The following is a 17176-nucleotide window of genomic DNA, read 5'->3' on the forward strand; positions in this document are numbered from 1 at the left end:
AGCTCAGCTTCTGTGGATGGGTATATTTGAAGAGTGAATCTAGTACATATAGGGAGATCTCAAGAAATGACACAACTTGTTCAGTTTTAACAAAAATAATGACAATTTATTCAGATATTTGTGAATAAAACAAATGAGGCCATACAAAATAATGATTATCTTTACATGCAAATCTAATTACAGTTTCAAACAATAAATAATTTTTTTTTTTCAAAAATTTTCGAATCTTTAATTAATACACAATTATAATGAAATGAAATGAAATGGAGCTATTGGGATTTTTTTTTTTTAAATTTCCAATATTGTAGTTTGGGCTAGTATATATGATGATTATGAAATGGAAAATAATAACAAAACTGGATGATTAAGGCTACAATAGTATCAATGATTTTCAAAATTGAAAGCAAAAAATTAAATTAAATGAAAACTGTGGTAGACCAATTATCTGGTCACCATTTTGTATGGTCTAAACACAATGACTAACGATTAACATTCATATTTAAAATGATATTTACAATGAAGAAAACTCTTTTTACACAAAATTGATGAAATTGGATGATTTTCACTCAAAAATACTGATAGTGAAAACAAGTCAATGGATGGAAAAGAAAAAAGAAGCGAACTAACGAATCTTGATTCAATTTATACAAAATTGACAAATAATTTATTTGTATTCAAGCACCATTGAAATTAATCATTCATTCATGTTTTTACATAGCAAAAAACAAAAAAAAAGTCCATATCAATTTGTACATAATATATGTACAGTATTTTGATAATTTAAAATTGAAAGATATTTCACCCTGATCACTACCTACAGATTGTTATAAATCTGTAGAATTATTCCTTACATATATCACTGATTATACTCTTATTTCATACTATATTATAATATACCACTACACATTCTACGCAAGCTAAAGGATCAGATATATACCGTTCAAAAGCGTCCAATAATTGTTTTATTTGCACATTGCATTATAAGTCTTTCTGTTATTTAACAGTACATAAGTCTTGTTTCAAATACACTTTGAGCACATGATGTTAAATCGGTTTTTCACAATTGAGTTATAATCAAATTTCACTTAGAATTTACAATTACCATCTCTTAGTTTCAATCAAGTTATAACACCTATGTACCTCATAAAATAGTAGTTTGTTCTATAGCTTTACCACACAACACCAATATCAATACCAATTCTTACCAATTCACTTCAATGTCATATACTAACATTCCAAGTGTGCATATTTGTTTTTACTTTGTTCTTGTAAAACCATACAGATTCACACATATTGCTGTTCATTTATAGTCAAATCTTTCACAAATGAAATATCTGGAGCTGTCACCAAAATCCAATTCACATAATATTGCTGTTCGTTTACAGTCATTCTCTCACAGATAGAAATTTTGAAGCTTTCATGTCAAATTCAGATCATATTGCTGTTATACAGTCAAATTTTTCACGGATAAAATATTTGTAGCTTTCACTTTGAATTCACATAATATCGTTAATAGACAGTCAAATTTTTCACTGGTAGAAAATCAGTAGCTTTCACCTTAAATCAGCACACATTACCAGAATGATTAAATCAGTAATAATCAAGAGGTCAACTCTAGTAATCATATAATACAGTCTAGAAAATTCACTTAAAACATTTCTTCAAACGAGGCCATGATATCACTCTGAGCATTCATATCAATATTCGTTGCCATCTGAAATAAAATCATATCCATGTTAAATTATATTAAATGAAAGGTATTATTATGTTCTACTTTCTGCACCTGTAAGGACTCTTTTGATACATATAACAACGCAACATTTTGTTTTGTAAACCTGCAAAACCTATAACCAAGAACTATCACAAAATGTAACCCCTATCACCATATTTACTATTTATTCTTTTGAAAACCATTCTACAATCCATTTAAAATTATATCTTAATAATTCTACTTACAGCTTCTCGTCTCCTTCTTTCCTGTTCTCGTTGTCTTTGTAAATCTTTCTGTCTATTAACAGCTTCTAGTTCTTGTTGTTTGGTAGCCTCTAATTGTCTAGCCGCTTCATCTTGTTTAGCTTGAGCTTTACGAGCCATTTCTAAAGCTTCATCTTCATCTTTTTCTCTGTAATTTAATCATTATTTGTTATTCATCTTCAGTTTTCAATAAATAAATATAGTTTGTGACAGGACAACATGATGGTTTTGTTCTTATTACTACTGAGTATTCACTAACTAGGCATAATTAAGAGAACTTTTAAACAGAAAGAATGCAGAGTTTCTATAGTGCTCCTGATCTCATGAGGCTACTGCAAAGCAGTAAGTTTGCCAAATTAGTTGCCCACTACAAGAATTCAAGGAACAATGCAAAGTGTCCAAATGAATTTAAAATATATAATAAAAATAGACACTTGTAAAGTTTGGTTGCAGTGGGGAAATTGCCTACATCATGCTATGGCTGTGGAATCTTTCATAAACACTAAGCAGCTGTCATTCATTGTCATAAAATGACATGTAATCTTTACCTTTGTCTCTCTTGTTCTAATCTAACCCTATCTCTTTCAGCCTTTTCTTTCTGCTGTTTTCTTCTTTCAGTCTGTTCTCTTAATAACTTCTCCTATAAAACACATTTTAAAATACATAAATCCCAGTATAAAACTAGATTTGTATGTCTTGTTTGGAATTTCGTCAACTTTTGTATGAAAAGAATTGGCTATAAATTTAATTTTTGTTTTAAAATTATTTATTAATAAGTTACCTGAAGATGGTATGACATAAAACTTTAAGTTACAACATGCTTCAGATTCTATTTTAACAGTAATGGTGATACTCTTACTAGCTTGTTTCAGACAGGATTGAATTTGCACTCACCCTTTCTTCCTTTTCCTTGGCCTGTTTTCTAAACTGTTCAAAACTACTAGTAGCATGTGATTTTCTTCCACCACCTTGAGAACTATTGGAACCAGCAGCAAGACTGGACCATGATGTAGCATTCTTCAACTTACTCTCCTGCTGTAAACAGAATAAAAAACAAAATAATTAACAGAATAAAACAGTGTTGGTACCTCAGATCAGATATTTTTGTTGTATATGGTCAATATTGGTTTTTATTTTTGGAAAAAATTACTTTTCAAATCAAATCTAATTTTGTCTTTTGATGTTTTTTTTTGAAAATAAGTTACCTTTTTAATGGATTCAAGTTGTTGCTGTTGTGATTGTAATGATGATGGCGGTGGTTGTTGTTGTTGGACTGGAACAGGTGGAGTTGGGGGTGGAGTAGGTTTGAGTTCTGGTTCCATTGGAATATCAAGACTAGGTTGAGATGCTTTCAACCCAGAGCTAACACTGAATGATACTCCAACACCACTGGCAGCTAAAAAAATACATTATTTAAATTAGATATTATACAATATGTTATTGTTATAGTTTTAAATAATTCATTTTGACAATTTTTAAGAATACAATTGATATCAAACAGAACTGCTTTTATGAGCAAAATGTTTCTGAAACTGCACACAAGGCCTCTGTTTTTTTTTTTGTACCATCCCAACATCTAGACACTTTTTCAATTTAAGCTAAGTGTCTAACTCACTGAGCCACGGTAGCCCCCAATGCAGTGTTCAGAGCAGGATTATTAAAACAGAACACAGAAGAGGTAAATATGCAAATAACAGGATGCGGACACAATACAATAATCCAACATCATACAAGGCACCTCGTCTATTTGAAACTATACTTGGCATTAAGGCAAATCAAGCTAAATAAATTCATACTTACAGATAGTAGCCCCAGGAGGTGCAGGTTTAGAGATAGGTTTAGGACTCATGGAATCCTCATCACTGAATTCAAACTTATACACTTCTTTACTCCTCTCATCAATAGTGGGTGGTAGGATAGGAGACATGGGAGCTAGTTCAGTTAGTGGTAGAGTTTTATTAGGGGGTGATATGACTGGTGGTGGACTAATAGTCCCAGACACCAAGCCATTATTCACTGATGAGGACATATTCATTGATGATATGTTACCAGCATAAGGCCCATTACCAGTTAGATTGCTATTGGCTGTTGGAACTGAAATAGAATAATAAGTCATTGATAAAAATTATATCTTGGAAGTGTAACTACCAGATTATTCTTAACAAACTTTAAAGGAATACTTGTGGCTACCTTTTGCAGGTTTTATTGTATTTAGGTTTTGTTGTCTGAAGCCAAAAGGTAGCTTAGAGTTATGTCCCTTGACAATTTGACGTCTGGTACTGGTAAATGTGCGGTAAAAAGGCGTTTCTGTTTTATTTCCTACTTGACGTTCAATAAGCCCATGTCTTAAAATATGAAGTAAACTTTAATTCAAAGCTTGTTTGAAAGCTTAACTTTGTATTTGCTGTTCGTTCGAGAGCAGGTGTGTTCGCTTTAGAGCACCTTTATTAGTTTGGGAGTGATGTAGGAGCAGGAACTGTTTTCTTAACCGACGTCCGATGGCTGACAGCAGACGACAACCGACCGAAAATGATTTTGGGTAGAATTGCCTTTGTTGAACGGTGAATTTCCCTGTAATTTGGACCTTTTGTTCCAATGAATTTATGGATCGTTTTTTGATTGGAACTTATTGAAAGCTGTTGGTGTGACATCAGTGACGTTGTGTTATTTAATTCCTGAACTGTCAATGAATAAATTTTTATGTTGATTGATAGACTCCTTTTTTATTAACAAACTGCGATGCAACATAATTTGTGTCAATGTTCCTGTCGGTAACGGAAATTTGGGAACAATACAGTGGTGTAACCTATTTTCGTGGATATAAGGATTCAACACCGAATTTCGTCAAAGTTAAATAAACGAAACAAAATTTTATATGTTTCCTCAGATATTCTACAAAATAATTAAAATTGGTTTATTTCGATTTTCTTTATGAATCCTTCACTTTGACCCATATTTCATGAGCAACCAACTCGGCAATGGCGGCAGAATGCTTTACCTATTTTCGTGTACAATGTTTGATCTTTGAAAAACACGTTGTATGGATACCGGGTGGTATAATTAACCTCTCTTAGTATTTATCTTTAATATCAATTCATTATAACTAGTGACAATTCCTTCAAAGAACCAAGATTTTAAAAAAAAAATAGTGACTGACAAAATAAGATACATAGCGTGATTTATTTCTAAAAGTCACTGAAACAACATAAGAATATGGTCCACTTTGTGTTTCATAGAAATTTTCTGCTAACATGGATCATGTGACTTCATTTGTTGGAATATATTCTAGCAGACGACACTTGGAATTCCGATTACCGCTTGGGATTATAAGGAAATTCGGCCGATAAAAAATGGTGACGTTTGGTAATAAGTGAAATCCGCCATTTTGTATTTGTCAAAGTATACATTAATACATTTTACCTTGCTTGAAACTACTGAATTCATTCTACTAGCTGATATTGTACAGAAAACCCATGTTTATCAAAACAAACTAATGCGGAGGTCGCGCAAGGTCGCTCATGTAAATTATTAATCCTTTCCGGAAATCCACGAATAATAGGTTTCCACGAAATTAGGTTACTTGACCGTACTACTTCCAGGAACATATACCGATAAATTCATAATACATAAAAATAATTATCCATAATACTACGGTACAATTAATCTTTAATAAAATTTTAAGCTTTTTTCAAAAATTAGTTTAATGGATTTATCTGATTATAGAGGTATTCCTGTATAGTTATTTATTGCACCAGGTAAGTAAGGAATATAAACTCTTAAGACCAAGTTTGAGAACAGACAAATATAAGATAAAAATATTCAATATTGGAGTGTCTTTAACTTCAATATATGATAATTCAAATTAATTCATGACTTCTGATCTTTAGAATGAGCCTTGCAACAATTTTTAATTATCTAGCTTAATGAAGATATTACTTACTGGTATTCTTGGTTTGAGGTTTGGCTGTAGCCATAGCCGAAGGTCTACTGGGTTGTTGTGGTAAATTATGAGTGATCACTGGGTGACTGGGAGCTGTTACTATAGAAACAATAGAATTCATCAAAACATTAGAATTGAAATTAGATTCTTCAAGTTTAGAACAGCAATGTTTCAAATAAGTGCTCAAATGATTTATTGATTGAAGTCTATTTTCTAGTTCCCTTGGTGCAAATCAATGTATTTAACAATGTATTTAACAGCTAGTCTCTGCTACAGAAGACCCTATCAGCCATATTTACAATATCATGAAATTAATAAAATAAAAATAATCTAGGCTTACCCTTAGCAGGAGAAGGTTTAGATTGTGTTGCTGTAACTGGAGGAAGACTAGTTGTTATAGAAGAGAAATTAGATGTGAGATTTCTGGGCGATACTAAAGGAGGGGAGGTAACTACAGCCTGGTTTCCTCCAATCATAATACGTACAGGAGGTGATCTACCTGGGCTAGACTAAAATAATAAAAAGACCATCATCAGTGACTAAATTAGTATATTACTAGAATAATTTTCAGATAAAATCTTCACTCAGACATAATTCCTAATTATGAATTCCTTTGGTATTTGCAATCAGACCAAGAAAGTCATACAATTGAAATCAAATTTTCACACTTGACAAACTAACTCATGTACATGGATCTACATCTGATGGTACTAGCACAGGAACAGTATATGTCCTAATTTTTTTGTCACTGACTAGTATTATCATGGGCAAATAGGAGACAAAAATTCCCCAGGTCAATTTCCACTATGTCAGAAATCATATAGTATGATGACGCTCTGTCTAACAATCGGCAACAAATATCAAACTGGTTAATGCCATAATCAGCACACCCGAGATTTCATTTAAATTTTGAATCAACGACTTATACTTTCAAAGCTTAGGATTTGATGTAATAATAAAAAAATAAATTCCTACAATACCTGTTTAGCTTTTGCAGGTGTTTTTACTTTGGAGTGGCCTTTTTTCTTTTCTGTAAAACATAATTTTTGTCTTATGACACTATTTTTCGATTGATTTTTGCATAAACACCAATATTTTAATGTGTTTGAATGGTCTAATAGTTCTATATTGTAAAGGTAGAACAGGCTAAAAGTTCTGTAGTGTAATGGTTGAACAGTCTAATAGTTCTATAGTATTAAAGCTGAACAGTCTATATTGTAAAGGTAGAACAGTCAAAAAGTTCTGTAGTGTAATGGTTGAACAGTCTAAAGTGTTAAAATATCTCTATTGTGTAATGGTTGAACAGTTTAATAGTTCTTTAGTGTAAATGGTGTACCAGTCTATTAGTTCTATAGTGTATGGCGGTGAATAGTTGATTGTTGTGATGGTTCAACGGTCAAATTATCATAATAAGCTAATTATGTTATATAGCTGAATGAACTCAATTTACGTCGACTATTTTTTAGTATAGGATTCCTTCCCCTTGCAGATCCAGAAACCAAGCATCAGGAGTCATATCAACCAACACCTAAACTGCCTGCAGAATATGTGGTGAGCCGTCTATAGATAAGGCATCTTAGTCTAAACCTTTGGTACATTTGTCACATTCTAAAATTGCTGCAGGATCTGTACCTTGGATCATGCACATTGGTTATGACATACATTATAAACAAGACAAAAAACAAAAACTAAATAAAGGGCCACATCAAGTGCAGAATGTAATATAAGAGATCTTAAAACAAGCCTTACAGCTAAAATAATAACTAATTAATTTTTCCATATTTATTTCTGATGATTTTTTCTATGAGTAAATGAAATGACAATGGTCAAGTTATGTACAAAAATGTGAATCTTAGTAATAGAAATTTACAATTCATTTTGATACAAATGCTTTATATATAGATATAACAAATAAATCCGACTCTAATATTAGACATGATTAAATTTCTAGCAAAAAGATCACGACACAAATATGAAATATTGCCTACAAATAGAGCATGCTATGGACCAATTTTCATTAATAAAGCAATTGGTGTAAAAACCACCAAAAAAATCTTCATAAATAAATTTTGATCAGTAAGTAACAAAGTTCCAGGAGCGATTTGGGTTTACTGATATAAATACTGCCATGGAGTGCAAATGTAGTAAATTTGAGGCCAGTCGCGACTTGCGCTCCTGCAACTTGGGATAAATCATGAGGTTCATATCAATACAGTAAATGTATTATGGATTTGATGTGTATAATATAGTAAAAAAAAAACACTAAAAAGCACCATAGAAATGAATTATTATGCAATAAATGGATTTGCATTGATAGAAAATAAATAACCTGGCTTTTATTTTAGAAATAAAAGATCAAGTTGGTTGGTACATGAAACCCAAATTTCTCCTGAATCAGAGATCATTTAGTTGCCAGTCATGTTTGACTGACCTCTTACAATACATTCTGCACTCAATGGCTTACAAAGTACAAAGGGACCCCATCTCATGAACCCATTCTATAACATAACATATATATACACCAGTGTACACAGAGAAAAACAATCCCGGTTTCGAAAGACATAGCACTAATATTCATCATTTACTCATTCAACAATCATATACATACAGACACCCTAATGATACAACAAACTACACCATGGTTCAAAGGTCAACTTTTCATGTGCTCAGACAGCATAAATATAAATTAACTTGCAATAGAAATGGTCACAGCATAGTAGTGTTATGCAATGGTACATAGTTTTTGAACCAATGAACCAGCAATTCCTAAACAACAGCTAATAGTTCAGAACCAGCCGTGACTAAATGACAGCTGATAGTTAAGAACCAGCCATGACTAAATTACATCTGATAGTTCAGAACCAGCCATGACTAAATTACAGCTGGTAATAGTTCAGAACCAGCCATGACTAAATAACAGCTAGTAATAGTTCAGAACCAGCCGTGACTAAATAACAGCTGATAGTTCAGAACCAGCCATGACTAAATTACAGCTGATAGTTCAGAACCAGCCATGACTAAATAACAGCTGGTAATAGTTCAGAACCAGCCATGACTAAATAACAGCTGGTAACAGTTCAGAACCAGCCATGACTAAATAACAGCTGGTAATAGTTCAGAGCCAATCAACCTGCCATGCCTAACAGCTGATAATGTAGGTGCCAAAGTATCAGCTGTTATGGGTGACACTTTAAACCTTGATATACCTAATTTACAGCTGATTAAGGTAATAGTTTTGAACCAATGAACCAGTCTGGATTAAATAACAGGTGGTAAAGGTAATACAGTTCAGAACAAATGAAACTTGATGATTAAGTTAATAGTTCAGAACCAAGGACCTGCCACATGCCTAAATATCAGCTATTACAGGCGATAAGCACTTTGAACCCTGTCATGTCTAAATAACAGCTGTTATGGGCTCTGAACCTTGTCATGCCTAAATACCAGTTACAGGTTTAACAGCACCCGTGTTTGGTTTTGTCTAATAGTTGCTAACCTGTTTCTGAGTCACTGGATTCCGAAGAACTGGAGGAACTACTATCACTGCTACTCTCACTACCAGAACTACTACTGCTACTGGCACTCAACCGACTTGGACCGCCAACAACATCAACTGTATTACTTTCTTCTGAAAATATAAATATCACACATATAAATGTATTTGATTATTAACTAATATCTATATATATAAATGTATTAATTATACAATGTGTATTACATTGCTTTTCTAACATGATATTTCGTCTGTAAAATGGGATTATAGAATTTATCAGCATTATAAAAAGCAAATTCAACGGAATCAATGCCATCATTTTTTTTAAGCACAGCTCTCATAATGTTTCAGTGTTAAACATTTTCTTAGGTCGTCTTTAGCTCCAGACAAAGCAAACATTAAAATCAAAGCTTTCCATACCTTTTTTCATTTTTTTCGCTGAGGTACCAAGTTGTTCTTGAATACCTTGGAGCGTTTTTTCTAAATCTTTCTTCCTTTCTTTTTGAACTTCATCTTTTGATTTACCACTGGGCTTTCGAGCTGCAAGAAAAATATACAATGTAAATAACTTATGTTACAAAGATAAGTAGATACAACAGATATCTAGAGCAGTTAAAAATAAACAATCTAAATTGTTACAAAGATAAGTAGATCCCTAGAGCAGTTAAATAAGAGCAAGGAGAACATCTTAATTTTTTTAATGGAAGATCAATGAACAAAATTCAGTGCTCTTTTTATTATGCAAGTAATCAGACTACCCGTTAATCTTACTCTGACAGCATCGTTTAAAATCTACATCAATATATTCATAAAACATGAACATATCAAATAGATTCTAAATCTAGCTTATCAGATCATTTGACACGCATGATGTCATCATTTTACTTGAATATTTTTTACTATACATGTTCTATGGAAACTTTACAAGAGGTCATTTGCTTGGTTATATCAAACAACTAAATGATAGTCTTGGGCCTTGTGAATCTAAGTTGTAATCCTTGTAATGAATATAAGATTTTCACTATCAACTACTTACCATAGGGTTTTTTGTTCTTTCGTTTTAAACAAGACATAACATAAGATTCCAGTTCTCGTAATGTGGATGGCTTTAAAGTTTCAAAATCAATCTCAATCTCATCAGGATTGGAATCTCGAAGGGACGGTTCTCTAGACTGAATTATATGAACAACACGACCAAGCTTGTCACCTACAAAAAAGTACACAAAATTCTAGTAAATAAGCTTACTGATTATCTCAGAACCTAGGAACACTAGGCAAACTTTTCTAATCGAGTGCACATTTTCAATCTGACAATCTAGATATAACATGCAAGGCAACAGAGCCAAATTTGTCTTAGAAAACCATTATACTTTCAAATATTGAGATATGATGCAAGATTTAAAGGACCACCAAGTCTTACAATGAACATTATATTTTAAATTCTAAAACTTAGTCAATAAGAGTGTATATTCAGTGGACTTTCCCAGTGTCATTACTATAAAACAGACTGGTCTTCAATGGTAATTTAGTTTCATGGATTTATTGGATTATACACTGATCTGTTGTACATTTATGACACCAGTTAAGTCCTCTGATGAAAATGATAAACTCTTATTGACTGAGTATAACTTAAATTCAATGTTCATTTTAAGAAGAAGAATTCCTATCAGAAAAGAAACACTGTTGTGAACTACCACTGATCCAAATAATACACTGAACACATCCACACAATATAAATTTGAACACTTTGCCAGATTACTTTCTTACCTGGCAATTTATTAATGTCTAAACTGAGTTGACGTTTTTCGTCATAAGTCATTGGTTGTGCATTGTCCTCATCCTCACTATCCGGTGGTGGAATTAAAGGTAAATTAGCCACAGATTTTTTCTTAGAGCCAGTAGCACGATTATTCACTGATTTTGGTCGTTTAGTTGAATTACGCAAGGGAGATTTGGCTTTAGCTTTTTTCTTTGGTTTAGGAGTCTCTATAGGTACACTAGGAACAGGTGCTGGGGCTATTATGGGTACTTCTTCAGGTTTTTCTTTCTTAATTTTCTTCTTTTTCTTTTTCTGTTTTTCTCTCTTCTCCTTTAACTTGCGCATATGTTCGGAAGTTAATTTAGATAGTTGCTCCTGAAGTCTTTGCAACTGTAAAAGAAAGCTTTCATAATTGAAATTCTAATATTTTTCTGTACTTGCCGTTCTGAATGTTAAAATAATAGTACTAAGTCAATGCTATAAAATTTCCTTGGAAACTCAAACCCAAATGAGGACCATTATCTCTCAATTTCACAATTTGAATGGATAAGCATGCCCTATTATCTTGTAATAAAATAGTGTTTGAATTTTCAGGAATTAGAGTAATCAGACTACCCATTAATCTTACTCTGACAGCATCGTTTAAAATCTACATCAATATATTCATAAAACATGAACATATCAAATAGATTCTAAATCTAGCTTATCAGATCATTTGACACGCATGATGTCATCATTTTACTCATCCACTACCTGTTCTGCATTCGATAGATGCCATTGAAATAGTTTTTACATTTTTCTCAAAAGTCTGAAAATGTTACAAACTTGTCTTCATTTTTCTTAAGTAGAATACCAAAGAACACACAACATTGACCCTATGAACAAAGTAGTCACGTGAAGTATCGAATGCAGCATTAGAACTGACAAAGGTGTCCTACTGATATACTATAAAAGTTCAACATGAATCTATAATTGCTACTCACTTGCTCCTGTAATTCTTTTAATTTTTGTTCCCGTTCTTCTTCGCTATCATCCTCGTTATCACTAGAGGCTGGGCTACTACTCATTTCAGATTCACTGTTAAATTTATCTTCAGACTTGATACCTAACGCTGAAGCTGAAGGTACAGTCGGTTCAGGTGTTCCAGCTCTCTCTTCTGGTATTTTGGCAAACTTGATTTCAAACACATCCTGCAAAGAAACGCAGATGTTGATTATTGCCCATACAGATTATCTTTAACTTACATCCGTTGACTTTAAACATGTGTTCAGACAAGTAAAATAATTCCTGTCTAAAAGAGAAAATTGATGTTAAAACAGAATTTTAAATCTTTGGTAGTTCTTATCATGAAATTGACATGTTTTCTAATGAAGTGCTGTTCTAATGGCTATACTTTTAACAAATCAAAGCATGTCATCTCGAAACCAGTTTTTGGGTACAATTGTGGTACATACCTGTAACCTCTTTGCCATAGCCACGATATCAAGATCTGGAGGATTATATCGGTAACAATTACTGAAAATAAGTCGTATATCTTCCGCAAACTCATTCCCAGATTTGTATTCTCGATTATCCATCTTTTTCTACAAATAAATAAGTACAGTTTAAATAATCCTTACGTTCAATGCCTCAGCATAATAGGGGCAAGACCTATTGCTTTGCTACTGAAATAACAAGATTCTATCAATTATGTATTTCAAATCCATCCAAACCCCTTTGCCTGATTTTAACTTCATTTTGAAGTCCTTGATCAAGGGTTTGTATTTGGACCTTATGTTATGCCTCAAATGACTGCAGTAAGAAAAGATATAAAAGATGTGACCTTCATATCAGACCTCTCAGAAAGCCGTCATTTCCCAGTTATTTTTAACATTAATCACAACACCCACCTTGACAGATCCCAGGTCCATTGGTTTCTTGATGATCTCATAATAATCACTCAAAGCTAAAGCCTTGGCATCCACTGGCTTATAAAATGGCCAAGCATATGCCTACATAAATAAAATAACTCATGATTATTCATACAGAATTAATAGTTTAATTGCAGATGGTTCATTCGAGATAAATTCATGCGTTGCTATCCTTGCTTTTTGATAATACTTCAAATTATCATTAAGATAATAGAACAACTGATTTAGAAAAAAAAATAGTCAGGGATACTTGAGTTGTGAAATTAATTTGTTGTGAAAATATATATCAATGGAATACTTACATGATGTTTTTTGGAAAGTAATTCTTTGAGAACAGAATTACAGTATTTTAATACATCTGGTAATTTAGCTTTTTTATTCTTTGAACTATGTTGAGCCTATAAATAGAATGATCTCACATACAATTAATCTTTCATACCCTCAAATTGCAATAGCATGCATTTTACCATAAAGAAAACTGACATTTCCATAAAAATCACACACTGAAGTAATATAATAGTGGGCCATTCTTTGAAATTAGCCTTGTAAGATTTCCATAATTGAGTTCATTTTGCTGGATATACGCTACATCAAAATATTTGAAATAAGATTAGCCCAGTCTTTGGAATTTAACTTTTGTGATCTTCCATGAGAAAGCTAATTTTGCTGGGCATATTTATATCAAAATTGTATTTTTTTTAGTAAAATTCTTTAATGTGTATGAATTGAAGGAAATAACAGTGATAACAAGTGAAGTTAACAGTGGTCGAAACACCATGCAAGGAAATGGAGTGATGTAAAATTTCAAAATGGATGCAGTGAGTAAATAAATTGGCATGCACAAAAGAAAAGACACTGCCCCTACAGTTACAATGTTTACTTTTGAAGATAAACTATTCATCAATACAGAGAGATTTATTCTCATTTCCATTCAAAAATTCTTTACTTTCATTCATAATTCTACTTCTGTACAAAAAAACAGAAAATTTAATTGTTTAAATGGATGTGGTTAACATTCAAGGATTGATTTTGAAGGAAGGGAAAGAATTTCATCTCAAATGATTTAGGAAGTTGACCAGAGTACGACAATGACAAAAGTAAACATTATGAAAATTGGTTCTCACATCAAGACCAACCTGATCATCGGGCAGGTCACGTTTAGGTTTTTTAATTTGACGTACACTTTCTCTCCGTCCGGCCTTTAATAGAGATCTTGGCGGCTGATATACTGTATCATACGGGGGACCAGTTGGAACATAAGACGAAGGCGTTGTAGTATCAGCTTTTCGTTTTACACCTTTTTTCATCTGAAATAAAATGAAGATTGCATCAAAAATATGACACTAAATGTTTGTTCACAGCAAAGAAAATGGGCAAGTAATCAGACTACCCATTAATCTTACTCTGACAGCATCGTTTAAAATCTACATCAATATATTCATAAAACATGAACATATCAAATAGATTCTAAATCTAGCTTATCAGATCATTTGACACGCATGATGTCATCATTTTACTCATCCATATAATTTGACTTATCTATGTGTGCCCATTAATTTTCATAATAACACTGATATAGGATAGTGCACATGTTACACAAAAGATTAATTACCTTTGTGGGTTGGATAGGTGGAGTAACTCCCACTCCCGACTGTGCCAAAGGTGACATGTCGTTTTCAGAGTTACTTATTGAATTCACAGAGTTTATTTGTGAGGAATTGGGTAGACCAGCAACTGGCGAGACATATTTAGTAGACACTGGTGAAGGAGGGGCAGCATCAGAAGAGGCAGCGGGAGAAGGTACATGATTATAATTGGTTTGTGTTGTGGCGGTGACAGGTTCAGTTGAAGTAGCAGGAACTGTCGTGGATGTAGATGTTGTTGATGGAGTATCAGTAAGATTAGTAGTTGATGCAGCTGCAGATGTTGAAGTCGAGGATGTCGACTTTCGGGCCTGAGCAGCAGCCATTGATGCAGCAGCTGCTCCTCTTGGACCTTTCTTAGTCGGTGCAGGGATTTCAACTTCCTAAAAAAGAAAGCAAAATTGTTAAAATGTTGTTAAGCCATTTCAACAGGTGCTTAACGGAGATATCATGCAGATGTGCGCCTGGAGAAATTCCACGATGATTTAATTGCTGCGCAATACAAATATCGTCATTATTACTATTAATAACGCATGCAAGAGATTTTCCATAACTTTCCAAGTTTACATGTAGGACGTTAAGAGTTTTCCCTTGTCATTCTACAGCCCTTTCGAACTTTTTCCAAGAACATGACACCAAAAGTGTTGAAGAAAAATCAAAATTCACATTACAATGATATTGTCAGATGCAGTTCAGTTCAAATGTATTGAATATTCAATAACTAGAAAATAGAAGAAGCCACTTACTTCAGCTGGCATCTGACTTAATTTTTGTAGGAAAACTTTTTCTAAAGCTTTACCCATCAGCACTATATCCTGTAAAAGAAATCAAATTTGAATTCAATTTTCAAGGAAATCTTGATGTAAACACAGAATGACCCTACAAATATTATTACCATGGGTGCTAGATTGAATAATTTATCCATCAGAATTGTTATTTTCTGCATCAAATGGCTCCTCCAAAAAACAACGACCATGCATCCAACTTTAACTTCAACACTGATCTATTTACACAGCAAATGAAACTTGTTATGACACCAAGCAAGTTGGCAGGATCGAGAATCTAAATTCTATGATCATTCTAAGAGATAGTATTCCTTTGAATTCAACTACAAAGTTCTTCAATTGAAGATGTACTCACATCGCCAGGTTTATTATAAACATAACAATTAGTGAACATAGTATTCACATCTTGAACACATTCTTCAGCAGAGTAATAATAATTAGTTTCTAAACGTTTCTTCACACTACCTAAATCCATTGGTTGTTTAATTATTTTAAAATAGTCCTGCAATACAAAAGTGCATTTCATGACCAATACATAGATTCAATACCTATCTTGTTTACATTTGGTATTAAGGACGAGAGCCAACTCCAGACCGACTCTCAGAAGCACTGGCACAGACATCACATTTGGGTGGTACTGCCAGTTTAGGTTGTCAAGACCTACAAGACCTAAAGTTCACACGGTTGAGGGATCTGCTCAGTCTGTAGCCTGTGTAACTGATCTTTGCTGGGATTGAGCCCTGGACCTTCAAGTTTGCGAGCTAAAATTATCGCAGTTCCTAGGCAACTTTCTACACATTTCCTGCTTTGGCTCTTTGCTCACTGTAACATTCAACACAAGTCAAAATCAAGAGAAATTATAGATCAAACAAAAAAAGAGGAAAATACTTACTGGTAATCCTAATTTATCAGGATCGACAGGAACGTGAAAAGGCCATGCAAAATGATGTTTCCACATAGCCTTCACAACTACCTTTAGAAGATATTGCAGCTGGTTGGTGAGCCTGCCTTTCTTTTTTGACTGCTGTTGAGGAGCTTGTTTTGAGTCCCCGTCACCAGCTGTAGAAGGCATTTCTTTTTTTAAATTCTGAAACAAACAACAAATTCATTGAGCATGTAAAAGAGACCTGTTTAAATGGAAATAGTCTGTCTATTGATATCACAACAGACTAACTACAACCTAAATTAACAAATAATGCTATTATTAGTTTTGAAATGTCATTAGTTCACATTCTAATCAAAATTTCAAGCAGGAAATCAATCAGACTTACATTATCTGCAGCGGTATTCATTTTTGGTGGACTGTTGACGTCTCCATTGGCCCTGAAATATAAAATCTAGTTATAACTAATCTATTAAAACACCCTACAGCAGTGCACCAATTGGCTTAATTTTGGGACATGTGCTTGCTATTGACTCAAGTTTATTGAAAAGACTGCATTTATATTGCAGCAGCATATTTATCCTTCAGTAGCAATGCAAAGCAAGGTGTAATGGAACAGTGGTTTACTAATCAATCAGCATTAGAGCTGCCACAATTGTTTATAAATACCAGGTTGTAAGATCCAATGGTTCTCAAAGCCAGTTCGTTAAAAGTACATAGCCCTAACTCTTGAGTGCTAACACTACAAATTCAAATTTCATTGCAACAAGGGCTTAAATAGGTTATTAT

The 17176-nt window shown here is 33.1% G+C and overlaps 2 protein-coding genes across 2 annotated transcripts; both read right to left on the reverse strand.

Moving 5' to 3' along the window:
* Window positions 1-79: 79 nt before the first annotated feature.
* On the reverse strand, window positions 80-8694 carry LOTGIDRAFT_238626 (hypothetical protein). Its single transcript, XM_009050803.1, has 10 exons — window positions 8346-8694; window positions 6895-6944; window positions 6255-6423; window positions 5915-6013; window positions 3775-4068; window positions 3180-3370; window positions 2869-3009; window positions 2523-2614; window positions 1957-2122; window positions 80-1714 (listed from the first exon to the last, which is right to left on the reverse strand). Exons 1-10 carry the CDS (start codon window positions 8401-8403, stop codon window positions 1649-1651), a joined length of 1326 nt encoding a protein of 441 aa, XP_009049051.1. The 5' UTR covers window positions 8404-8694; the 3' UTR covers window positions 80-1648.
* A 714-nt stretch (window positions 8695-9408) lies between these two features.
* Window positions 9409-16522, reverse strand: LOTGIDRAFT_52465 (hypothetical protein; the record flags this gene model as incomplete). Its single annotated transcript, XM_009050804.1, has 14 exons — window positions 9409-9539; window positions 9828-9947; window positions 10444-10606; window positions 11167-11376; window positions 11437-11556; window positions 12150-12356; window positions 12621-12749; window positions 13056-13157; window positions 13379-13474; window positions 14213-14383; window positions 14821-15102; window positions 15466-15534; window positions 15860-16006; window positions 16397-16522. Coding segments are annotated over 14 exons (2073 nt in total), but the record flags the coding sequence as incomplete, so codon positions are not given.
* Window positions 16523-17176: the final 654 nt, after the last annotated feature.

Source organism: Lottia gigantea (genome assembly GCF_000327385.1).
Source record: "Lottia gigantea unplaced genomic scaffold LOTGIsca_156, whole genome shotgun sequence".
Taxonomy (NCBI): Eukaryota; Metazoa; Mollusca; class Gastropoda; family Lottiidae; genus Lottia; species Lottia gigantea.